Source organism: Acinonyx jubatus, chromosome B3, assembly GCF_027475565.1.
Source record: "Acinonyx jubatus isolate Ajub_Pintada_27869175 chromosome B3, VMU_Ajub_asm_v1.0, whole genome shotgun sequence".
NCBI classification, from domain to species: domain Eukaryota; kingdom Metazoa; phylum Chordata; class Mammalia; order Carnivora; family Felidae; genus Acinonyx; species Acinonyx jubatus.
In genome coordinates this window covers 30,607,368-30,634,111 of record NC_069386.1, presented here as the reverse complement: position 1 = coordinate 30,634,111, position 26,744 = coordinate 30,607,368, and the positions used below count along the sequence as shown (strand labels likewise).

Below are 26,744 nucleotides of genomic sequence, written 5' to 3'. Positions count from 1 at the left end.
AGAACCCAAGGTCACTACTGCCGAGGCCAGGATCAGGCTGGGATTTGTGAAAGGCATTTTTTTTTCTTTTGGCAGTTGGTAGGAGCGATTTTGGATGGGTAATTCTGTTTTGTTTTGTTTTGTTTTTTGTTTTTATAAACGACAAGATCATGACCAGGGCCAAAAACCAAGAGCCAGCTGCTTAACCAACCTAGCCACCCAGGTGTCCCAAAATGTTTATTTATTTATTTTGGGAAAGAGAGCACGCATAAGCTGGGAAAGGGGCAGAGAAAGAGGGAGTGAAAGGATCCCAAGCAGGCTCTACACTGTCAGCTTAGAGCCCGATGCTCGAACTCAGGAACTGTGAAATCACGACCTAAGCCCAAATCAGATGCTTAACTGACTGAGACACCCAGGCGCCCCTGAAAGGGCACTTCTGTTCTAAATTGACAAGTAAGCAGTGGGTGTTGCATGTTCAGAGCTGCTGGCTAGGTTATCAGAGGTGGTGGTGAGAAGATGAACTGTGTGTAGGCCAAGGGGGTACTCAGCACCCAGTACTTACAGCTGCCAGCAGAGCAACCTAGCGGTGGAAAATTAGCTCTTGCAAGTTTTAGTCACTGCAGGCGTGGGTGCCCCCAAGTGGTCTATTGGAGGCACTGATTGTAGAAGGGAAGCACTGAGGAGTGGCTGTTGACTTGGGCTTGTTACACAGCCAGAGGTTGGGGGCTGGGAATCATCCTTGTTTCTTAGATACAAGCTGCTCCCAGGATCCCCATCTTTTTAAGCTAACAATACTTTACTGAGTTATAATTTACATACAATAGAGTACACAGATGTCAAGTTTTCAGTGTAATAATTTTTGACAATTTTATATAACTTGTATCTACCACCCAAAACAAGATCAGGAATATTTCCATCACCCTAGAAAGTTTTCTTCTGTCACTTTCTAGTCAGTCTATCTCCCAATCAGCAACCACTATTCTATTTGGATCACATTAATTTTCCCGTTGTTAAACTTCAGATAAGTGGGAATCATAGAGTGCTGTTTTTTTGAGGGGGGGCACTTATTTTGCTTCGTATAATGTATTTTAGATTCATCCATATTGTTTGCACGTATCAGTTACTTATTCATTTTTATCCTTGAGTCATATTACGTTGTATGAATATACAATAATTTGTTTATCCATTCTCTTATTGATGGCTATTTCCAGTTTTTAGCTACTATGAATAAAGTTGCAATAAATTTCCAAGTCTTTTGTGAACCTATGTTTTTATTTCTCTTGGGTTTATACTTTGCTAGGTCAAACTGTAACTCTATGTTTAACTTTTGCAGAACTGCCAGACTATTTTCCAAATTGGCTAAACTATTTTACAATCCTACCCACAGTGTATGAGGGTTCTGATTTCTCCACATCTCCATTAATACTTATTATCTGTCTTTTTGATTATAACCATTCCAGTGGATGTGAAATGGTGTTTCATTGTGGTTTTGGTTTGCATTTCTCTGATGACTAATGATGGTGAGCATGTTTTCATATGCTTATTGACCATGTGTATATCTTCTTTGGAGATCTTTCTTTCTCTTTCTTTCTTTCTTTCTTTCTTTCTTTCTTTCTTTCTTTCTTCCTTTCTTTCATGTTTATTTCTTTTTCAAAAATTTTTAATGCTTATTTACTTTTCAGAGAAATACAGAGACAGAGACAGAGTATGAATGGGCGAGGGGTAGAGAGAAGGAGACACAGAATCCAAAGCAGGTTCCAGGCTCTGAGCTGACAGCACAGAGTCCAATGCAGGGCTCAAACTCACTAACTGTGAGAGCATGACCTGAGCTGAAGTCAGATGCCTAACCTACTCAGACACCCAGGTGCCCCTAAAATGTTTATTTCTTTATTTTGAGAGAGAGAGAAAGAGAGAGAGAGAAAGAGAGTTTGAGTAGGGAGGAGGCAGAGAGGGAGAGAGAGAGAGAGAGTGGATCCCAATCCCTGACTCAGGGTTCAATCCCACAAACTATGAGATCATGACCTGAGCTGAAATCACAAGTTGGACATTTAACTGGCTGAGCCATTCAGGTGCCCCTGTGAATTCTTCATATATTCTACATGCAAATCTTCTATCAGATATGTGATTTGTCAGTATTTTTTCCTATTCTGTGGGTTGCCTTGGGGAGTTTCTAGTCTTGTTGGGGAGAGAAGACAAACACAAGGAGCAGGGTGGTAAGGAGGAGGTGTGGAGGGGAGAGGCACTGTATGGGGAGACCTAAGGTGAATTCTCTGAGTTTCAGGGTTGCCCACCTTTGTAGTAAGTGAGCTTGATGAGCTACTCGGACATTGCCATGGTTCTGGAGGCAAGAATATGTATCATTGTAAATGCAGTGCTGTGCGATTAGAAACATATGCTAAGTGTAGGGATTTGGCGTCTCACAAGACCAGGAGCATGGAGTGGGATGCGGGGAGCAGGGAGTTGTTTCTTAACTAAGGAGACTCCATATTGCAAACCTCCACAGGACTAATGGCCTACCTTGGAGGAAGCATGATGTGGCTTGAGAGCCAGGCGGACTTGGGTTTACATCTTGGTTGTAGTAGATGCTACTACATAGTGCTGTCTTCATACTTCCTTAACCATCTGATGGCTTCTTACTGAAGGTCCCTGGAATTTTCTGCATGAGGGCTTTCTTTGCTCAGAAGGCACACAGGAAAATCTAGAAATGCCAGAAGCCCTCAACCTTTAGCTCAAACAAACCTCATTTGTCTGGTGGGACAACTGTGTTGTACTCTGCACTGTGTTCCAGAGGTCCCCAGTAGGATGGACCCCTGCCCCCCATTGCCCATAGTGGTAACCTGCTCATTATTGCACTTTGCTTTTATTATTATTGTTGTTGTTGTTGTTATTATTATTCATTTCTTTGTTTCAACTTCTTCCACTCCTCTACTAGTGCTTCCCAGGATCAGCTCTCAAATAGACTATTTGTACTCACATCCTTATCACGGTGCCCGCTTCTGGGGAAACTCAACCTTAGGTATTTTTAAACCAGGTATTTTTTAAATACCGGTTCTTTCGTTTCTTAGATACATCCATTTTGTTTCCTTGGGCGTATCACTTTACCTTTCTGAACCTCACTTTCCTCATATACAGATTGGGGATAATAGCACAACTTTATGGAATAGTCATGAGGCTTAGCATCTCATTTGGACATATTAAATGCTATTTATTTAGTAAAATGCATTTATTTAGTAAATTCTAGAGAAGTCCTCTTGATTTTCAGTTGTTTACTGGCCTGTAACGTATATATTATCCTATATTATCCCAGAGACCCTTTGTTGGACATGCCTCAGCAGCCATAGATGGGCAAGAAAAGACAAGCAGCCTGGAGCTGATGCTGTGAGAGATTGATTATTGCTCCCAGTTACTTTCTCCCTCCCTGCAATAGAATTAGACATCCTCACTGTTTTTCATGCCTTGCATCCTTTAGAGAGAGCATGTCTTTCTGTCTATCACGCATTAGCCATATGACAAGGTTTGGTGAGTGGCATGTGGCATTCACCATATTTGAGAAGAAGCTTTGTATATATTATTGCATGATTTGGCCCAGGCTTTCTCATTCCTGCCCTCAACCATCAGAAAGACATATTCCCAGTGTACACAGTATAAACAAACACTGTAACAGGCACTGTCCGTGTGTTACATGTGTCTACAGGTGTTAATTCATTTCATCATCACAGGAAACCTAAGATACAGGTCCTATTATCACCTGATAATATCACTGAACTAAGTTTCAGTAAGAATGAGTACCTTGATCAAACTAATACAGCTGGGAAAAGCCAAGTAGTCTGCTTTCTACGTCCATATTCTGAACCACTGCACTATGCTGTTTCTCATAGTAGGTGATCAACAAATAATTGTTGAATAAAAGTTTGTTTAAATGATTGTCATTACTGACAGCATTATTCCCTTCCATTTACCCACATTCTAAAGGTGCAATCTATTGGGACAAAAATGCGCTTATGACTTTAGACATGGATACTTTTCTTTCCTTAGTTGTTGGAGAAATTAAATGCCCTTCTGATTCTCCTGACTGGGAAAAATTCATCTGTGGTCATCAGATGGGAACCCAAACATTTCTCCTGTAGGACCCACATGAACCACAAATATCTCCTGTAAATTCCATATGCGTCCCAGACATGTACTCTGTGAGCTCCAATGTGGACCTCAGACCTCTCTCCTAAAGGCTCATGGGAATCCCTATATCTTCCCTGAGGCTCACGTGGACTCCCAGAATCTCTCCCGTAGGAGGTTTGACAACCTCCTCAGGTTTCCATTCATCATCTTATTGGGTCCTCCCCACAGCTCCGTCAGTCAGTTAAAGCTTGCATTAAGCAGGGACAGAGAGCAGTGACCATGTGAGTGAACCAGGCACAGGACTAACAGCAGAACCCAGGGTCCTGCCCTGTAGCATATGACTTTTTCCTCCTTATTGGCCTGGTGGCTAGATTATGGTTCCTGCTCAACCCTGCATAGCCCCTGAGTCTCCCTCCCTTCTCTTCCCTCTCCCTCACTATTTCTTGTGTGCTTTTCTTCACTCCTACCCCCTTTCCATCCCAGCTGTGGGAGTGAGGCCCCACTCCCAGCAGGCTAGAGCCAGACAATGGGCCCTTATTCTGGGCAAAGAATCCCCGCAGTGTCTCCCACCCACTGAGGCCCCCTTCCAGGCCTAGGATAGTGTTAGTGGAGGGCACTGTGGAGGGCAGGAGCCATTTTCTGGCAGGACAGAGGGTGGCTCTGGCAGTAGAGATCCCACAGGAGGTTTACAATGTAAACACCATTTACAATAAAAGCTTATCTTTCACTCCCAGCCCCACCCCGTCTCTCCAAGTGGGTCTCTCAACTGTCACTAGTTCTGGGTTGTTAAATATTAACCCTGGTCTTTACTCTCTTTAGGTGTTCATCTCTGCCTATCACAGTCTCTTTGATTCTTTATTCTGTGTCTCTCTTTCTAAAGTTCTGTCTTTCTATTCCCTTGTGTAGCTTGCCTGTCCCTATTTCTTTCTCATTTCTTTCTCACTTCGTGTTCTCTCTTTCTCCTATCTTTCCATGTCTCTGTCTCTCCGTGTTTCTATGTCTTTATGCTCGTGACTCTCCTCGTCTATGTCCATCTTTCCATGGATCTATGTGTTCATTCTCCTTATGTCTTGTCTCTGTCTCTTCATGTCTCATCTAAGATTTTCCATCCTCTGTCTTCTCTCTGTCACTTCGGGCCTGCGGATCTGAAGGACCGTGATCAGTTATCCTGCTCGCAAAGCTCTTTCTCTCTCCTCTTTTCTGGTACTTCCCAGCAGCCCCTGGGGTCAGCATGGGAGGTTATTCTTCCCAATTTACAGACTTGTAAGCTGAGGCTCTGGCTGCTGGTACCAGGCTCCCATCTTTGGTTCTTTTTCTCTACGTTCTAGTTCTCCATGTATTCTTGTTCTCTTTGTACCCACCAACCACCTGATCGGCCGTGCCTGGGAACTTAGCACCTCGGACAGTTCCTGTAAGGTGCGGGGGTGGCCAGGCCTTCCTTCTCGCGAGCGCGGGAGGAGCGGCCCTAGAGGTGCCGCGGGAGTCTCGCGAGAGCGGCTGCTGCTTCGGGCGAGGGTGGCGCGGGCGCGTGAGGAGCCGGCAGGAGGAGCGCGCGCGCGCTCCCCGCCCCCAGCCCCGGAGCGGCTCGCGGCAGGCTCCGCGCCGCATCGCTGGGTGAAGCGCAGAGCAGGGCGACGGCCTTTCGGCAGCCGAACGGCAGCGGCGGGTGAGTCCTGGGCCTGAAGGCCGGGAGAAGGGATTTCCAGGGAAGCTGGGCGCAGGGCGAGATGCGGTCACCCACTATCCAGCTTTGTACCCCCTACGCTTCACCTTTGCATGCAGGGGCAGGCAGGCCGAGCTGCTAGAGAGGTGGGGAGTCGAGGTGACCTTCCCTGATTGGGGCAGGAGAAGAGCGCCCCAGGTGCTTCCAGGTCCCTCTAACCCCCACCATCCCCATTCCCAGCTCCCGCAGAGGGAACCTGGGTCTTGGGTGACGTCAGACCCCTGGATTCTGGAGCCTGGGCCTTGGGCCCTCCTTTCCCCCAGCCCCACCTGGTGTTCCCTGGAAACCGGCCTCTTCCCCCTGTCGGGGGGTGGGGGAGATGTTGCACATGGCCAAGGATGGGGGCGACTGGAGACGGGGTGACAGTGGCCTCCTTCGGGTCCTTTCTCACAAGAGGTCCCTGCAGATGGACCCAGGCTGTGTCCCCTGTCCCTCTCCCGACCTTTAGTCGGCGGGTCCGAACCGCCTAAGGGTTATGGGGGATGGGTACACTGGCTTGATTGAGCCTGGGCTCCACCAGGGTTTTGGGGTAGTGAGTTGGGGACGCAGGACGTAGCTCATTCCAATATTGGCAGGAGTTGGCTATGAGGGTGGGGGTGAGGCGTTTGGGAACCCATCCCAGCCCCTACCTCAGGGAGCTCCTGCTCTGGGGGTTGGGGAAACCAAGTAGAGATTTCTACTGAGAATTCATCACAATCTCTGGCGGTTCAAACCGGTAATGCCCCAGCTCCGGGATGGGGAAATCAGCTAGGGCCTGGCAGACTTTCCCAGGGACATAAGGAGAAAGGGAGGCGAGAGCCAGTGAATAGACTTCTCGGGGGAGGGGAGATTTGGATGGGGGAGAGTGAAGAAAGAGCATTCCTTGGGAGTGGTATGGGCAAAGCGGTAAGAACTAAGCACAGCTGTTGGGGAGGCTCCCCTGGGACCCCAGCCATGTGAAGGTGCCCACGGGGTGGCGGAAGTCTGGAGAATTTTGCAGCCTGTGCCCTACCTGTTCTACCTGCACAGGGGCAGGGCTCTGAAAGAGAAATGATTCTTGTAGGAGCATGACTGACAGATTTTGTTTGGGGCTATACAAATCTTGTTAGTTTAAATTTAACCTGGGCTCACTTGGAGAGCCTGAAGGCAAAGTCCCTAGAGCTGAGAAAGGATGTCTCTGGTAATAGGTCACAGAAAAAGTTTTTGGTGTAGCAAACCTGTGGAGAGTTAGTGGGATCCTGGGAGGAGAGCTCTGGATAGGGGCCTTGGGCTCTGTAGCTGTTTCTTTCACTTTTTCCCTGGCTAATTGGCTACCTCTGAACAAGTTGGTTCCCCTCTTGGGTAGCTCTTTGCCAGCACTTTTCTCTGGGGAAGAAGTAACAGGACTAAGTACTGTCCTCCCTTGAGGAAGGGACTTGTTCTAGTTTAGAGTGTCCCTCCCAGTTCTTCTAACTTTTCCTTTCCTGCTGCCTCCCCCCACCTCTTCCCCCTCCCCACAGCATTTCCTCTACTGACTCCACTTTGTTCCCTGCTGACAGCCTGGAATCTCTGAAAGTTTCCAGGAGGAAGTGTGGTAGAGCAGGGTTGACAGAGGTTGTGGGCTTAGCCTGACTGGGGGGAGGGCAGCAGGCACTCCACTCTCACCCCTTGGGAGGGTACTCAAATCTTAAGCAAGAACAGGGATTGACTGTGCTCTGTGCCCTGCCCTGTGCTGCATCCCTGTGCTGTGCTGTGCTGTGCTGCATCCCTCCTGGAATACTCATCCATGAGGGAGTGAGGAAGACATTGGATGAGAATGAGTGAGCACTTGCTGCCCAATAACAGATTCAGAATTTAAGCAGTGGGATGTGCAGCAGGGATGTCTGGAAAGTCTTCCCAGAAGAGGTGGGATGTGAAGAAATAGTAGGACTTAGAGGAGGTGACAGGGTACGGGGCACTGGAGGCCAAGGAGGTGGCTGGACATGATCTTCTGCGTGAAACTAGGTTGTTCAGAGGCAGGTCAGCCTATGGTGGAGAGGCAGAGGTGGTGGTTTGGGAAGTTTGTAGCTGATTGACACGAGGCCTTGAATGTCAGGCTCGGGATCAGCACGGGTACTGAAGAGTAATCACACGACAGTGATAGCAATGCCAGATGAGTGCTGTTTTCTGAGGATGATTCATAGTTCTGGGACTTCAGGGCTGGGGATGTGGGGTCTGGGGTGGGATAAGGGGACCAGAGGTAGAGCAAGAGGGGGGAACTTCCATCTTAGCAGATAGGCTCTGGACAGACGGGAAGAAAATGACCATTACTAAGCCAAGGATGAGAGACTCATGCTAGAGAGGAGGGAAGGCTGGTAAGCAGGAAGCCCTCGAACTAGCCCCAGGTCTCTAGCCTGATCTGAGGCCAGGCTTGACTCCCTTCTCTCTGCCATGGACCTCACTCTCTCCACTTCAAGATTTTCTGTCCTCCCAGCTTCATAGTAAGAAATGGAATAAATGACAGTCTGGGTTCTTTGGAACAAAATTCAGGTAGTGTTTGCTATCTTAATAACTAAGGAGGTGCTTCCTTAGACCTACATTTTTAGGAGGTATGTAGCACCCCTCTAGCTCTCTATCCAATATTATGAAACCCTCAGTTGAACAACAGATTGTTCCTTCTCCCATTTTGCAGTCTAAGAATTTTGGTTTGCAGAGACCAGTGACTGCAGGCTTTCTCTCTCTCTCTCTCTCTCTCTCTCTCTCTCTCTCTCTCACACACACACACACACACAGAGGCTAGCCCTGAAATAAGGGCAGAGTAGCTTAGAGCGCTCCATTACTGTGACCCTAACCTTCCACAGCCCTCCCAATCCTAAATTCTCTGGATTAACAAAGGAAACAGCCTTGCTCTGTCCTCTGGCTTCTCCTGCACTGAGTCATCCATAATCTGCTACACTGACTTCTCTGTAACCATGGGCACACCTTTGGGTGACAGCCTGGGAGCAGGATGGGAGTCAGGCTGGAGCAGGGTTAGAGTCTCCTCCTTTGAGTCTCCCACAATCTGAGTTATTACCTGCCCCCTATGCACACACACCTCTCTTCTTTGTTTTCGTGGAGGACTTTAGTGCTGGACCACCGTCATTCACTCCATTGCCTCCTTCTACTACTCTTTCTACCAGCCACATTTGAGTCTGGTCATCATTGGCATGTGACTACCTCTGAAATCTTAAGCTTCAGTCTTCTTGAAGCACAGTTTAACTTCTATTTTATCTGCTTTGTGACCTCAAGGAGACCTCAAGTTTTCTAACATCTCCATTTTCTCTGTCCCACACCTTCCATGTCCTTCCAAGACCCCATGGCCCACTGGCCTGCGCTCTCAACAGCCATACAACTTTGCTAGTATGTCCCACTCTAACAGCAGACCCCTCAAATCTGGATTCTACACTCAGAATGTGGAAGTTTCTGGGGGCTGTCACATACCAGAGCAGTCTGGTTCTACTTCAGAGCATGGTCTACAGCCTCAGCTGTCCCTCCATTACTTGTAGAAACCCTTCCCCTCTTCCCATCAGCTCCCCATTCCATTTCATGGGAGGAGTTTTCCAAACTGGACTACTCTCCTAAAACTCTACTCACAGAGAGGGTGGTTGGTTAGGTATGTGGGAGGTGAAGCCGCAACCATGTTTCCCCATTTCTTGAATTGGATTTCTCAAATCCTAGGGGAAGGAGGGCTCCTAGTCTAATGCTCCTACTCTGCGCTATGGATGCTGGCCCTTTCTGTCTTCTGAGGTCCCACTGGCCATCAGCTGTTTTCCCTTCTCTTGTATCTTCAGCCTCTCCACTGTTTTCCATAATGCCTTCCTCCCGCTTCTAAATATATATGCTCAAGTATTCTATCTGGATAAACCTTTCTAACCCTATGTCCTCCTCCAGCTGCTGCTGTTGTAAACCTGTTGCTTTGTCCTCTACAAAAGTGATATGAGACCATTGTGGAAATTTTAGAAAATAAAGATAAAAAGAAAGAAAACCAACAACTTCAATTTCACTACCCAGAGATGACGGCTGTTCGTTCTTTGCTTTATGGTGTTTCAGTGTTGTCACTGATATTCTGTGTGTGTGTGTGTGTGTGTGTATTTAAAATTTCAGCCAAGGGTGCCTGGGTGGCTCAGTTGGTTAAGTGTCTGACTTCGGCTCAGGTCATGATCTCACAGTTCGTGAGTTCAAGCCCTGCGTCGGGCTCTCTGCTGACCACTCAGAGCCTGGAGCCTGCTTCGGATTCTGTGTCTCCCTCTCTCTCTGCCCCTCCCAGCACTCACTCACTCTCTCTCTCTCTCTCTCTCAAAAATAAATAAAAATATTTTTTTTTCTAAATTTCAGCTAAAAGTTTGGAAAAACTAGTCTGCTAGACTTGTTCCTTTCTCTTCCTCCTGTTTTCATTTCTTGGCAGCTGGCCTCTACCCCACCCACCACTTCCTGAAACTGCGGCCTCTGAATTGCCAAATCAGCCCATGTCACACCTGCTTCGTGGCCGTGATAGCGTCAACCCAGTTGATCAGTCATTAAAAATATTGAGATAACCTGTATTCATTGATATGAAACATTTTCAAGAGATATTGTTGAGTGGAAAAAAACAGGTTATAAAACAGCATGTATAAAATGATCTCGTTTTGGTCATGTATGCTAATATATACATTAAAAACAAAACCCTAAAGGTCAAACTGTTAAAGGGGTGGCCTCTGAGAAGGTGGGTTTAGAAGAACTTTTATTTTCAACTTTATGCACTTTGTTTTTTTAAGACTAAAAACATTTCTTTTAGAGAGAGAGAGAGAGAAAGAGAGAGAGAGTGAGAGAGCACGAGCAGGGGAGAGGGGTAGAGGGAAAGAGAGAGAATCTTGAGCAGGCTCCATGCTCAGTGCAGAGCCCAGCATGGGGCTCAATCCCACATCATGACCTGAGCCAGAGTCAAGAGCCAGATGCTCAACTGATTGAGCCGCCCTGGCGCCGAGTGCACTTTGTTTTTTATAACTTGCAAATATTTTTATACATAGCTAAAAAGCAACATATTTTCATTTTATAAAAAAAAAAAAACCAAAACAGTGAGGCTATACAAATATATTTTTACTTTTTATTTAAATTGCAATTAGTTAACAATGAGACTTTCTCTCTCTCTCTCTCTGTCTCTAGTTCTCTGACACTAAGATTTTGTTTTTAAGTAATCACTGCACCCAACATGGGGCTGGAACGGACAACTGTGAGATCAAGAGTTGCATGCTCTGCTGACTGAGCCAGCCAGGTGACCCCCACCCCTGTTTTTTTCTCTCTTTCTTCCTTCCTTCCTTCCTTCCTTCCTTCCTTCCTTCCTTCCTTCCTTCCTTTCTTTCTCTCTCTTTCTTTCTTTCTTTCTTTCTTTCTTTCTTTCTTTCTTTCTTTCAAGTGAGTTTTATGCCCAATGTGGGGCTTGAACTCACAACCCTGAGATTAGGAGTCACATGCTGTACTGACTGAGCCAGCCAGGTGCCCCATCAGGCTATATACATATATATTTTTTACTATATATTTTTTAAGTTAATTTATTTTTGAGAGAGAGAGAGCTCCAGTGAGTGAGAGGCAGAGACACAGGGAGAGAGAGAGAGAATTCCATGTAGGCTCCACACTATCCACGTAGAGCCTGAAGTGGCACCTGAGCTCACCTGAAGCGGGGCTCAAACTCATGAGCCATGAGATTGCAACCTGAGCCGAATTCGGACACTCAACTGACTGAACCTATTTATTATTTTTGAGAGAGAGAGAGAGAGAGAGAGAGAGAGAGAACATGAGTGGGGGAGGGCAGAGAGAGAGGGGGACAGAGGATCTGAAGTGGACTCAGTGCTGAGAACGCCCAGTGTGGGATTCAAATTCACGAATCATGAGCCAAAGTTGGACACTTAACCGACTGAACCACCAAGGTGCCCCAAGGCTATATATTTTAAAAGAAGAGGAATGTAATATTTCAGTGGCTCACAAGGCTCTTGAGGATAAAGCCCAAATTCTGCCGGTGGCCTTCAAGGCCAGGATGACCTGGCCCCTCCTACCTTTCAGCACTATTTTTGCCTTTCCTTCTCTCCCTTCACTTTGAGCTTCATTCTTGCTCTACCCTTTCAATCCCTTGAATATGCATGCTGTTGCTCTCCTGACCTTCACCTGCTTTCTTATCCTCTCCTGGCCGACTCCTATTCATCCTTCAGGATTCAGCTCTGATATTGCTTCTTCTTTGAAGCCCTCTGTGGCTCCTCCAGGACAAACCAGGGAGGTGCTCCTCTGTTCCCACAGCTTTTTGTACTTGTTCTTCCAGGGCATCTCTCAGGCTGTGTTGTAATTGTCCATTGACTTAGCTGGGTTCTCCACCCTTACCTCTTCCTTCTCAACCCCATCCTGTCTCCTATACAATAAACAAAATTGAGGCAGATACAAGGAGGGGACTCTTACTGTCCTCTCCAGGGTCTCAAGCCTGTATGTGCTTGCATCATGTTCTCCTTCCCATCTGCTAGCTTTGGGGCTTGTCCTACCTCCTTGACCCCATGCTTCTCCCCTTTTTAGGGGCTTGTTTTTCCGGTTAACCTCTGTGTCTGTTGTAAATGCAACCTTTCCCTTGATCTTTCACATCCCTAGCTTATTTCCATCTTGAACAATCATCAGCTGCAGCCCTCTCTGGATCCCATATCTCACCTATCTCTATTCTCTTCCTAGGCAGGCTTCTTCAAAGAGCTGTCTGTGTCTACTCTCAGTTTGCTAGTTTGTTCAGCTAGCTGTAATTTGGCTTCTACTGCCCACCCCACACATCTCCATGGCCGTCAAAACAATTCTTGCAGGATCACAGATGACTTGATGTTTTTGAGTGTTATATGCACCTCAGTGTTCAGCTCTTTTCATGCCAGACTCTTGGCTTTGGAGACCCCATGCTCTCCTGGTTTTCCTCCTGCCTCAGTGGCTGCTCCTTCTCATTCTTTGCCAGCTCATCCTCTTCTGCCTTTTTTTGTTTTTTCCATTTATATTTTTGAACAGATGATACATTTACGTGATTTTTAATTCAGAAAGATGTCCCGGGGTCACTTGGGTGGCTCAGTGGGTTAAGCGTCTGACTCTTGATTTTGGCTCAGATCATGATCACACAATTTGTGAGTTCGAGCCCCACGTCGGGCTCTGTGCTGACGGCCTGGAGCCTGCTTTGGGATTCTTTCTCCCTGCCCTCCCCTGCTTGCACTCGCACACTCTCTCTCTCTCTCTCAAAATAAATAAATAAAACTTAAAAAAAACTATTTCCATAATAATACTAAGATGTAATGATACCGAAACATGTATAAAAAACTTGTTTTTCCTGGGCTCTTACTTTCCCACATTGCATATTCTCTCTCCAAACTCTTAACAGTGAGAACCCAGGTTCCAACGACATCAACCCCGGACATCATATGTCCTCTCTTAGGGTACACGTGACAAGGTTTCAGCATTGCTACACTATACCAACAGTAACAGTAAAGTTGCTTATACTTTAGGTTTCTTTCCAGTTATTTTTGTCCTTGAGATGTATCCTTTTAAGAGAACACAGAGTGCTCTGATAAAGTTACTTGGCCAGTTCTTTTTTCTATGTGGTTGTTATCAATTTCCTGTACAGTTAGCTTCATTTGATTTTATTTCACTTTTAGAATTGCTTTTCTTTCTGGTGTACATTTTTGAATATGTAAGATATTATATGTACAAAGTATGTATAAATTTTTGCCCAGGGAAGTCTCACTACTCATCCTAGCTCTTCTATCACATTTTTTTGGTGGCCATTTTTTTTTTTCCTTAGTGTCTGGTTTACTTTTCCTGTGCTTCTTTTGCAAAAATAAGCAAATTTGTATGTATATTCTTTCCCCTTCCCCCCCTTTTTGCACAAAAGATAGCATAGTATTTATACCTGTTTGTATTTTGCTTTTTTCATTTAACAGTATATCCTGGAAGTCATTCCACAGCAATTAATAGAGATCATCTCCATTCTTTTTACATCTATGTAGTACTCCATTGAATGATATACCATAGTTTATTCAAACAGTTGCATTTAGGTTACTTCCAACATTTTGCTATTGCAAAATAGTGTCACATTGAATGACATATGTATTTATTGTTTCTTATTTGTGGGTAAATAACCAGAGTAGGATTATTGGGTAAAAAGGAAAAAACATTTTTATTCTCCTCTCCCCTCCTTTTTTTTTCTACTATGAAAGGTAGCATATTGTTTTGACTATGTCTATATCTTTTGTTGTCTATTGTCTAGACTGTTTTATGTCTGTCATTTTTTCAATGACTAGTAATCATGAAGATCTTCATGTTTTGTTTTGTTTTTTTAAATAGGTGTGGAGCCCAGTGCGGAGCTTAAACTCACTAGCTTGACATCAAGACCTGAGCTGAGATCAAGAGTTGGATGCTTAACTGACTGAACCACCCAGACACCCCTACATCACTATTTTTTTTTTAATAGCTGCAGAGAGGGGTTGCCTGGGTGGGTCAGTCTGCTGAGCATCTGACTTCAGCTCACATCATGATCTCAGTTTGTGAGTTCGAGCCCTGCATCGGGCTCTCTGCAGTCAGCGCAGAGCCCGCTTCAGATCCTCTCTCTCCCTCTCTTTCTGTCCTTCCCCCACTCACGCTCTCTCTCTCTCAAAAATAAACATTAGGGGCACGTGGGTGGCTCAGTCGGTTAGGTGTCTGACTTCGGCTCAGGTCATGATCTCGTAGCTCCTGAGTTCAAGCCCTGCGTTGGGCTCTGTGCTAACAGCTCAGACCCTGGAGCCTGAGCTCCCCCACCCCCGCCCCGCCCCGCCCCGCCTCTGCTCCTCCCCAGCTCGTACTCTATCTCTCTCTCCCCAAAATAAATGAACATTAAAAAAAAAATAAAAAAAAAAAAATAGCTGCAGAGGACTGCAGAACAGTCCATTGTATGACTGTACCATTTATTTAATCAGTCCTCTATTGATGTGTAGATTGTTTCCAATCTTTTGGTGTTACAAACAATGCTACAATGAATGCATCTGTATAAGGGTGTCATTTCTTGTGGCCCTCTATCATGTCTATCTTTTTCCCTTTTATAGTAGGTGTTGTTGGGTTTCTATATAGGTATTTGATTTAATATCACAAAGGGGCCATTAAAGATTATAACTGCCTGGGGCGCCTGGGTGGCTCAGTCGGTTGAGCTTCTGACTTTAGCTCAGGTCATGAACTTACAGTTCATGGGTTTGAGCCCTGCATCAGCCTCTGTTGACAGCCTGGAGCCTGCTTCAGATTTTGTGTCTCCCTCTCTGCCCCTACCCTACTCGCACTCTGTCTCTCTCTTAAAAAAAAAAAAAAAAAAAAAAAAAAAAAGCATTAAATAAAAGATTATGGGGCGCCTAGGTGCACAGTTGGTTAAGCGTCTGACTGCAGCTCAGGTCATGATCTCACCACTGGTGAGTTGGAGCCCCGCATTGGGCTTTGTGCTGACAGCTCAGAGCCTGGAGCCTGCTTAGGATTCTGTGTCTCCCTCTCTCTCTGCCTCCACTCCCCCCGCCCCCCCATGCTCTTTCTCTGTCTCTCAAAAATAATAAATAAAAACATTTAAGAAAAAAAAAAGATTATAACTGCCCAAACCTTTAGTTGGATCCAGAGGAATTTGACTGGAGCTCTACGAGGGTTTTGTTTTTTGTTTTTGTTCTTGTTTTTTATGCAAACTTTTAATTTCCTAACACATAGGAAAGTGCACAAATTGTAATCTCATACTTGATGAATTTGCACAAAGTCAACACTATGTAACCGGCTCCCAGACCCAGTAGCAGACCATTACCAATACTTCAGCTTATGCTCCCTGCTCCCTCAATGGTAACACTATCTTGACTTTATTTATTTATTTATTTTTTGTTTCCCTGCCTCTTGACTTTTAACACCATAGATTCGTTTTGCCTATATATATATATATATATATATATATATATATATATATATACACACACACATACATACACACACACACACACACACACACACACACATATATATATATATAAAATTGTTTATATATTTTGAGAGAGAGAGAGTGCATGAGAGCAGGAGAATGAGAGCAGGGGAAGGGCAGAGAGAGAGGGCGGGGGGAGAGAGAATCCCAAGCAGGCTCCGTGCTGCCAGCACAGAGCCCTCCATGGGGCTTGATCCCATGAACCATGAGATCATGACCTGAGCTGAAATTAAGAGTCCAACATTCAACCACCTGAAACACCCAGCCTCCCCTTGTTTTGCCTATTTTTAAGCTTTATAGAACTCTCTACCCAACTTTTAAGTGTTGCATCACCTTGGTGCTTGGTCATAGACCATTTTCTGATTTTGAATATTCCCAGTGCCCACAAGGCAGCCCTGGACTTAGCATGTCTGTAAGGCAGCAGCTTCTTGTATTTCTTGGGACCCTGTGCCTGTTCTTTTGGTTTCTGCCCATGATGGAGATCTCAGTTAATAGCCCCACCATCATGCAATCAGTGGTTTAAGCTGGCAGGAAGTCTTCTTGATGGTGTCACTCCCCCCACTCCCCAGAGCCACCTCTGAGCCCCTTCAAACTTGCCTCCTAAGGGCCTCAAGAATCATTCCCTGCTTCCTTCACCTCCCCTCCAGTCTCACTCCTGCTGCTTCCCATTTGTACTCTTTGCTTTGGCCAAGGTCGCCCTCTTTCCCATAAAAGTGTGAGACTTCTTCCTGCATCAGAGTCTGTGCTTGCCTTCTGCTGTGCCTGGAAGGCTGCCTTGCTCTGGGCAACTCCTCTGTATTCTTCAGGTCTTTGCTCACTGCTTACATTGAATTTCCCTGACTTCCCACACTGGGTTAGATCACCTTGCTCTATATTGTGCATATTTTCATGGTGGCCACCCTTCCCTTTTAGCATAGGTACTCCACAGGTTATTGACTGTTTCATGCAGAGGGCAGGAACCACATCGTGCTGTCTCCTGGTGCCTAACATATTACAAATCCCCAGTAAGTGAACAACTGATGGAAGGCAAAGGCAGGAGAGTGGGGAGGCCAGCCTGTGACTGATGCCGGGTCTGCCATGTTCAGGGTCAAGGAATAGAATTTTCTTTTTCAGAGGTCTCTAGTCTCCTCAGGCCTTCTCTGTCATTTGCCTTCCCTCATGGAATCCCCTCCCGGGTTTGTTTCTGAAGATAGACTTTATGCCTTCAAACAAAGGGCAGGAGTGCTTGGAAGGAGGGCTGGTGGCTCAGTGTGGGAGCTGTCTCCATTGGGTTCATCCCACTGTGGGGGTTACAGCCCAGTTCTTCCCTAAGGAGCTTCTAGCCCTACCAGGGCTGAGAGAGGGACTGGGTTGGGCCAGGCCTGATCTTCATCCTTCTCTGGCTTTTCTTTCCTTCCAGGTCAAGACAAAGAGGCGTGGGCAGGCCTCTGGGCCAGCTGGTGCCACCCGTGCCATCATGGCAGGTAAGGACAGGGTCATGTGGATAGGATATGCAGGTGAGCACAGGGTGGGTGGCCCCCTTCCTAGTTTCCTTATCCCTTTTAGTTTTTGGAGGTCAAGTTGTTTCTGTCCTCCTTTCTGTTCTCCCCAGGCTTTCCCTGGTCTCCCCCTGAGACTATCTATTTGAGACCCTCAACATGACATTGTTGAGCTCTCTGTCAGATCTCTGACCCTGGGGACCAGAGATTGAGCACCCTGATGCCTTGGTCCTGCTGGCCATCTGAGTGATAAGCAGCAAGGGTGGCTCAGTCCCTGTCCCCTCTGTCACTATTGCTCTTTAATACTCTGAGACCCTTTCCTTCTGATTTCTGAGTTGTTTGGTTTCCAAAGGCTCAAACACAGTGCCAGAGCTGGAGGGACCTTTAGAGACTATCTAGCTCAAGCCCTACCCGACTGGATAAATGGAGGTCCTGGGAGGGGTGGTAACTTGCTCCTGAACATGAATATTGGAGTGGACACGGGAACTCCTGTCTCCAGGCTTACCCATCCTGCTTCATCTGCCTGGAACTGGCTCCCCCACCATGGAGGCAGCTGTGCCCCTGATGGACAGTATTTATTGTTTCTCTTCTGAGAGACAGCAACACTGCCTCAGGGCCTTTGGTTATTTTGGGAACCTTGTAGCAGACTTGAGGAAGCAGGGATGGCTGTGTGGGGATAGCAAAGTAGCCTGTGACCACAGGGGCCGGGGGACAGCTGAAACCAGGGCAAGAGTGATCACACTGGGTCATCGGGGAGGGGGACGTTCAAGGTGATGCTATGTGATATGCTTCACCCACAGAGAAAGTGAACAACTTCCCACCATTGCCCAAATTCATCCCCTTGAAGCCATGTTTCTACCAAGACTTTGAGGCAGACATTCCTCCCCAGCATCTCAGCATGACCAAGCGCCTCTACTACCTCTGGATGTGTGAGTGCTGTAGGATGGGGGTGGGCCACGGGGGCGGGGTGGGGGAGGGAGGACGGCTGGTGCGTGCCAGACATCAAGGTGGGGTGCCTGCAGGCTTGGCTGTCCACCCTTGCAGCATCTGCATGGGCCACCTCCCAGCAGGTTCTGCTCATGGGTTGACTACCCATCTGGGCCCTGGTTTCCCTCATCCTCCCTGCCCCCCATCTAGGCCTCTCCTCCCTTCTCTCCCTACACTTCCCATTCACAGAGCATCTAGGCGAGGGGCTCTGTCTGTAGCATCATTTCTTTTTTTGCTCTCCCTTCCCCTTCCCACTGGAGTGGTTCTCCAGGTGGCTGCCAGGACCTCCGGATTCTGGATTCGGAGAGGAATCCTTGTCTCAAAGCCACATTTGTCTTGCTTTCTTTGGAAAACTGCTCAGAGAAAAGAGCACTGACTAGAAGTTGGGAGATACAAGATCAAATGGGGCTGATTGCCCTATTTCCTAAGCCACAGGTTCCTCACTTATAGAAAGAGGGTGTTGGCTCAGTGATCACCGTGGTTCCAAGGAGTTCTGTGTTGTGCGGTCTGTACTTCTCTAAGAATCTAGAGTTCTGATGTTCTACAATGTCGAGATCCAGAGTTTAAAGACTCCAGTTGCTGGTGGGCTGTGGCAGGTTGGTGGAAAAGTGTCATCTTAGGGGGATGGGACTTTGCTCTGCCCAGGCTGGTCAAAGGTACCTCTTAGGCAGGTACACGCAGGGCAGGCTGGTTTTCCTGTGCTGGGTACTGGCCTCAAGGTACCTTAGACCTGCAGTGTGACCACAGCAGGGTGTGTCAGGTGTGATGTTGCCTTGAGTCAGGCCTGCACTTAGCTGCTGACTTGGGGAGGTGATTGCTTGTGCCAGGAAGGTGGTAAAGAATGCTGTCTTTGCAGCAGGTCCTTCATGGAGTGATAGAAAGAGTGTGGGGACAGACAGACTCAGTTTCAAGCCCTGGCTTAGCCTTTGGGCAGAGAAGGAATCTTTCCCTGTGTAACATGAGAGGAGGAAGAGATGGGGCAGGTGTGAGAAGGTCTGTAGATGTTGGGAAGAGAATGAGGAGGTTGCCTCTGATGGCTTTTATTTCTTCTCATCAAATGTGATGTAGAAGTGAGGATGGGAGTTTTGAGGAAAGTGGGATTAGAATGATAGCATTTGTGGGCAGAGGGTGAGGACACTATCCAAAGACACATGACCCTGAAGACTTCTGGGCCATGCTCAGGGTCTGTTTGGGGTTGGCCGCTGTGAATTCATAGTCCTACCAGGCTTCTCCGTAGGCTCCTTCTTTTCTAGCAACATTCAGCTCAGATGCAGGTGGGCATTGTGTTCATCAAGGGTGACTGTGATCAGAAGACCAGGCAGGGGAGGGAATTAGAAAAAGTGTGATGGATTATGGAATCCAAGCTTGACAGAGAGAGAAGTGGAGATAGCAAAAAGCTGATGGTTGGAGAGAGAGTAGCCAAGTCAATGGATGTCTGTTCCAAAGAGGTAGTGGAATAATTGCAACAGAGGCACTAGATCCAGGGAGCTGGAGAAAGATGGGATCTGGGAAGAGAGATATAAACCAATATAAAAACAAGTTAATATCTGTTCTATGTAAAGAGCAAATAAAATCAGTAAGAACACCAAAGTTGTGGGGAATTGGGGGGCAATACACAGAGATGGAGGAAATACAACTGAAGTGGACAGGAAGAAATGCTCCAGGGTGTTAGGAGGGGCCCTGAGATGGGTTTTCGTGCCCAGGTGACAGCATTGTCAGAGCAGACTTGGGGAGCACCCCACCTGACCCTGAGCTCTGGGAACTCTGCCCCTGAGAAAATCCAGGGGCTGGATTTAAGGGCTATAAATATCTTCCTAAGTCCTCACCAGGCACCTGCCAGATGCTATGCTCCCAAGGAAATGTATATAACCCTTGAGATGCTTAAGGGTTCTATTCAGAAACCAAGACCAGATGTCTCGTGTTTGAGGCCACAAGTGAGCCCGCCTGCTTTTGTTTATTCAGCAGATCTTTGTGGAGCCTTGAAGGGACTCAACTTAACGTTTGAGGAAGGGAGCACCCTGAGGTCAGAAGCCCTGTGTGTGAGGTTTCTGCTGGCTGTGACTCAGTGATGCTGTGATTCTGAGTTCATCTAGAGTATATGGACACAGAGGAGAGGGAGCCTGGATTCTGCTCTTGCAGAGCTAGTGTGGTTGATGGGCTGGGATTTGTACTTGGGAAACCATGCATGAGAGCAGCCCAGGTCTGAAAGAGGTCAGAGGGATGGGACATGAATAAAGTTGGAGTAGTAAAGGAAGGCTTCTTGGAGGAAGTGGCATAATAGTTATCTAAGAAATGAATTAGATAGAGATTGAGATCCCAGCCACTGCTGCATGCCCTATTTTTTTTTAATTTTTAATGTTTATTTATTTGAGAGAGATAGAGAGAGAGAGCGAGCGAGCATGAGCAGGGGAGGGGCAGAGAGAGAGGGAGACAGAATCCAATGCAGGCTCCAGGCTCTGAGCTGTCAGCAGAGAGCCCAATGCGGGGCTCGAACCCACAAACTGTGAGATCATGACCTGAGCTGAAATCGGAGGCTTAACCGACTGAGCCACCCAGGCGCCCCAATGCATGCCCCATTTTAAGAGCAGGGTAGATGGTACAATGGCTTGAAGAGATGTTTCCACAAGGCCTTTCACTTTCCACTTTTTGGACCCCTTGCAAAAGAAGATGTAAGGGTTTCCTGTGCCTTGGGCTTGGTGATTGCTGTGAATATGGGAGGGCCAGCAGCTGAAGCCATTCTTATAAGAAGAGCATTTCTACCACCTGGAGGCTTTGGGGGCCCTTTAATGGGGCTTGTTGGGCTGAGGCTCTGGGTTCCTGCTCTGGAGACTCTTTGTTCTCCGGATTTCTCAGATCTCTAGGAGTGGGTGTGGGGAGGGGAATGGAATTGGTCTAAGCTTCCAGTTTTCTTTCTTACAGTCTGTACTCCCTCTGTGTGTGTATGCATGTGTGTCTCGTGTATCTGTGTGTATTCACTGATGTGCGTTGTGGGTGTGAATCTCTGTAAATGTGGTTTTCATGCATGTTTGTGTGTATCTACCTCTCTGTGTATATGCTGTTTCCATGTGTTCGATTGTGGGTCTGTTGAGTTATGTGTGTGTGTGTCCATGTCTGGGTGCTCACATATCTCTGCATGGGCCTGGGTGTCTGTGTGCATGTCTGGTGTTTGTCTCTGTGTGTGCATGTACTCCTGGGTCTGCAGTGAACAGCGTCACGCTGGCCGTGAACCTGGTGGGCTGTCTCGCGTGGCTGATCGGAGGCGGGGGAGCCACCAACTTTGGCCTGGCCTTTCTCTGGCTCATCCTCTTCACACCCTGCTCCTACGTCTGCTGGTTTCGGCCCATTTACAAGGCCTTCAAGTAAGTTGTTGGTGCTGACCCCAGCTCCTAGCCCTGTCTCTTTGCCCATCTACCCTGTCTCTTCCCTACATATTTTCTCACTTTTTTTTTTGACCACCCCCTAGACTCACTTTCACTTCTGCACCCTCAGCTCAGACTGCCAGGTAGGACTTGGGCTTCCTGAGAGCTCAGTGCTGGGAGTCAAGAGTCTTAGTTCCTTCCTTTCCCACCCCTTACTTACTTTCTCACTTCCTTGGGTGGGCACCACATAGATATCAAGCCTATTTTAGTTTTGCCTTCCCCAGGCAGCTGTATGTTAAGTTTTGCCAAAGGGACCACCTGTCTTGGTGAAGCTGCCCGTCTTTGTGCCTGTGGGGCTAGCTGATTTGGCACCCGGTGGACTATCTGCCATGTGCTAATGGAACCAGTCATCCAGGTACTACTGACACTATGTGCTAATGATGTCATCCAACTCATTGGATGCTAAATGTGCTAAAGGGAACACCCATTCATGTACAAGTGGGGCTAACTCTCTTGGTACCAATGGGTGTCTACCTTGTGTAAAACAGACTTTCTGTCTTGGTGCTAATGGGACTATTCATCTATGTACCAACAAGGCTATCTGTCTTGGTGCCAGTGGAGTATCAATCTCAGTGCTAATGGGGCCTCAGATGTCTTTGCCAATCAGATCATCCGACTGTATACCGATTAGGCTACTATTTGGTGCCAGTAGGGTTCCATTCTTGTACCAACGAGACTTTCTGTCTCTGAGCTTATAGGAATGTCCATCCATGTGCCAGTGGAGCTAGATATCTTGGTGCCAGTAAGGCTGTCCATCCCCTTGACGATGGGGTTACTTATTCCTACCATAATCGACCCATCTATTTCTATGCCAATAGGGCCAACCATCCATGTACTGTGAGGGTCCATTTATGAGGAGATCTCTCCCTATGTAATGTTGCACTCACAAGATTAACACACGGAAACTTACACACGGAAACTTGCAAAGATCCTCGTAAACACTGTCCCATTTTTGCCTCTCAATTAAGGACTTTGGGTCTCTTCTGTCCGTTGCATACTCATTTAAACTTGGAAGGGCTTGGGGGTCCTGAAGGCAGGGAAGCCCTGGCCCTCTTCCCAGGTGATGGGAGTCATCTCCTTTGGTGCAGGACTGACAGCTCCTTCAGCTTCATGGCATTCTTCTTTACCTTCATGGCCCAGCTGGTCATCAGCATCATCCAGGCTGTGGGCATCCCAGGCTGGGGAGTCTGGTAAGAGACCGGGGTGTCTGGGATTGACCCAGGGCTGGTATGGGTGGCACTTCGGGTGTGTCCATTGTTTACCTCTCTGTGTTAGCTGCCTAGCCTGTGAGAGGAATCAGAGTAGTATAGTTGTCATAGTGACATACCCATGGCATCAGGGGGGAAGGAGAACCTCGCAGTGGCTTATGGGGGTGCTAAGGTGTGTCAGGCATCATGGGAGAACCCAAGGGAAAGAAGTCTTATGCCTGAGGAGCTTGTGTCCTGAGCCATGGGGAAGGATTCTTCTGAACCACTGACACAGGTCTCTTTGGATGGTCTCTTTGCATCCAATGATATGGCCCCTCCTTGTGACATTGAGATGGCTCCTGGCTGTGGTGGGGTGGCTCCTGGCTACCCGTCATCATGCCGGCAGCCCCACAGCTGGCCTCTTTCTACAGCGGCTGGATCGCCACCATCTCCTTCTTCGGAACAAACGTTGGCTCAGCAGTGGTGATGCTCATTCCCACCATCATGTTCACGGTTGTGGCTGTGTTTTCCTTCATCGCTCTCAGCATGGTATGTGGTCACCTCAAGGTTGAGAGGGTGGCTTTGGGAAGGGGCTGCGATCTGTAACGACCCTCCTCCAAGTTACAGGAGGACCCAGAGGTCTTCCAAGGGACTCACTCTAGAACGGCTTGGTGGATTTTGCTCCTAGTACACAGGGCAGGTGTGGGAGGGAGGATTGGTTTTTACAGGGACTTGTCTCTGGTTTCCAGGTCTTTCCTGGAAGGTCTGCCCCTTCCCTTTGATTAACCCTTCCTTGTGCTCCTCCTCCTACAGGTTCATAAATTCTACCGGGGCAGTGGGGGGAGTTTCAGCAAAGCTCAGGAGGAGTGGACCACGGGGGCATGGAAGAACCCACACGTGCAGCAGGCGGCCCAGAATGCAGCCATGGGGGCGGCCCAGGGTGCCATGAATCAGCCGCAGACTCAGTATTCCGCCACCCCCAACTACACATACTCCAATGAGATGTGAGCCAGCCACGCCTACCAGGAGGGCAGGGCTGGGGGTCAGTGGGATGGGGACTCAAGCCACATCATCAGTTGTGGTGACCAAGCAGGGTTCCCCCCCCTCCCTTTTCTCCTCCCCCACTTTGTACAAAGAATCAGAGTTATATATATATATATACATATATATATATGTATATGTCTCCCCCCTTTCCCCACCCCTCTGGATTTTGCTCTCAGAACTCTGAGAGCTGTGGGCTGCACGTGGAGCTGTCCCGTGCAGTGGTAGCTATGTCCATGTCCCCTTGTGAAATAGTACACAGTGGAGGTCTCTGTTGTTGTGGTGCTAGATGTATGTTTAGAACTCAACCAGCCCCCACCCTCCACCAGGGATCTGACCTTGGCCCAGGGATCCCTTATGGGCCAGGGAGGCATAGCAGAAAGCCTGGCCCCTCCCCAGCGTCATGAGCTGAAACTGTCTCCACTTTTGGTCTTACTGGGAAGCAACAGTATTTAGCGCTCATGGGGGTGGTAGGTAGGAGGGTGGGGACAGGCCAGGGATCTTCCTTTGCTCCTTCTGATCTGGTCTCCTCCACCTCCCACTTCTCCTCTCCTCTTTTCCTGGTGTCAGATTCCCTGTGGCTTCTTTTCTTGCCCAGGGTCTCTGTCTTTCCCATGTGGCTTTTCTTTGTCTTCCCCAAGGCTGAGTGTGCCAGTTGTGTCTGCTCCTGAGACTGAGCCCATTCCCAGATCAAGGAAGTAGACAGGAGCTGAGCTTTAGTGGTGACGTGGGAGGGCACGCAGCTGGAGATGCAGAGCTCACCTGGGAACCTGACTCCCAGGGAGTGGAAGTGCAGGGTCATCTCCTTGATTCTCAGAGTGTGGCCTACAGGGGAAGGCTCCTCTCTTCTCTGTCCTGCTTCTCCTCCTTCTCTTTCCAGAGTCCCCTTGAGCCCCTCTGCCTATGTCACTCTCCTCGTCCCATGCTAGGTGGCATCTGCTACCCATGAAGGCAGATTCCACTGTCTTCTCTGAAGAGCTGGGTGGTGTCCAGGTGATTTGGGGGTATAAAGGTGCAGCTGGAGCAGAGGGTATGCAAATAATAATTGGTCTTTGAGGGAGATCTGGCTGGCCCAAGCCCATTGGGCAGGTGCCAGGTGTCTCTGAAAGACCATTGGTTTTCTGGGAGCTATAGCTGTTGTTTGGGTCTGGTAGAGGGGCAGGCTCAGAGGGCTGAGCCTGGACGGAAAATTGGAGGAGAAGGCAGGCAGGGCCCAGTGAGAGGAGAGGGTGTCTCTTCCCACCCCAGCTTGCTTTTGGTCACAGAGCACTTCTGGGCTCTTGAAGTCAGGGCCCAGGAAGAAGCACATGCTCAGTCCTATCCACAAGCACAATGAATGGCTGGAATGGGATTTCAGGGTAGACCGGGTGGGAGGGAAAGCCCTCTGGCTTTTTTTTTTTTTTTTTCAAATCAAGATTACTTGCTCCTTTCTGCCTACTAGACTTGGTTTTTGGCCCTTCCTCACCCTGTCAGAACTCCTTTTCCCTTGCAGGGTGGTGATTTAAGTCTTGTGGGGCTGTTCTGTTCTAAGCATCGTGAAAATGTTGCTGGTGGAGGCCCTGGCTCTTTCTGAGGCCTGGAGGGGAGTGGATTCTCCGCAAAGGAGGAGCCACCTGTTTTCCATCCTCCCTTCTGCCTGGGCTGTTTAGCCTGAAAACCCAAACCCAGCTTGGTCACTCTGGGCTGGAACCCAGCACTTGGGCTTCCAGGTACCATCTGAGCTTTGAGCTCCAGGTACTTCATTTTCTGTAAGGGGAGCCAAGGGCTCTGGAAAGTTCTCTTCCTAATGGTCCTTTAGGCTTGGGCCAGAGTATGATTGGCTCTCTGCTCTACCATTTTCTCTCTGGAAGGCAGAGCCTTCTAGTCACAAGCCTCTAGTACCTAAAAAGAGACCCTAGGTCTAGGTTTTCTTCACTTTTCCTCTCCCCTATCCTAGACCTCTGGCTCCCTTTCTCTTGGTCTCTGGTAGCTCCAGGAGGGCTGTGGTGGTTCCCATTCCTGTTGGATGCCACCTGTGGTCGATTTGTTGTCCTACCTGCCCCTCTTCTTTCCTGGCTCAGACCTATATGGCTATGCCCTGGCTCTGCTCTTCGGAAGGCCTGCTACCTGGTTGTGGCCCAGCTTGTCCAGGCCCTGGGATGCTGCGTCTCCAGGCAACTATGCACTTTCCTAGGGTGGGAACCGGTATGAGAAGTGGGGGCTGGGCACGAATTTATCTCTGCTGGATGGTCTGTCTTGGGGGAGTGCTGGAGGAAGGCCCAGGTCAGTTCTGGGAATCCTCAGGTCTGGCCAGCCAGTGACCTGCTTTTGCATTTTGCTGGTGCCCGTTGCTCCTCCTTGTTTCTGGGGGACACAGACCATTGTCCAACTGGCAGTTGACCTGCCTGAGCTAATGTCTGTCTGTGGTAACTGAGTGAACCATAATAAAGGGGAACATTTGGCCCTGTGTGTCCTGCTGTGTCATGTGTCTTCATGTGGGCCTGTGTGGAGCCTCACTGTGGGCTGTGGGACATGGAGGTAGGGTGGGTCAAGTGGGTCTGTGGCCTGTCTTTCCCAGGGCCCAAAAGTCACACATCTGTTTGTGGTTCTTTCTCTGAGGCAGCCTTGAGTAGGCCTTGAAATTACCACAGAGGCCTCCTGCCTGTTAGAAGGAGGAGTTCTGAGTTGCCTGAGGAGGAAGTAGAAGCCTGGATTAACGGGTGAGGGGTGGTTTGGTCCAGATGGTTGCTGCAAGACAAGGGCAAGGATAGAACACAGGGGGTCACCTCAAGTCTCACTGATGGGAGACTGGCAGCTGATTGAGCAGCCTCAACAAACAGGGCTTATGGGGGTCTGGGTGCCAGAGAATGAAGAAGGCAGTGAAGTGTACCCAATATGCTT

At 48.0% G+C, this 26,744-nt stretch overlaps 1 protein-coding gene across 1 annotated transcript; it reads left to right on the top strand.

Moving 5' to 3' along the window:
* Positions 1-5,595: 5,595 nt before the first annotated feature.
* On the top strand, positions 5,596-26,312 carry SCAMP5 (secretory carrier membrane protein 5). Its single transcript, XM_027067796.2, has 7 exons — positions 5,596-5,761; positions 17,152-17,215; positions 18,031-18,159; positions 21,420-21,576; positions 22,725-22,826; positions 23,255-23,372; positions 23,637-26,312. The coding sequence occupies exons 2-7, from the start codon at positions 17,209-17,211 to the stop codon at positions 23,829-23,831; spliced, it is 708 nt and encodes a 235-aa protein (XP_026923597.1). The 5' UTR covers positions 5,596-5,761; positions 17,152-17,208; the 3' UTR covers positions 23,832-26,312.
* The last annotated feature ends 432 nt before the right edge of the window (positions 26,313-26,744 follow it).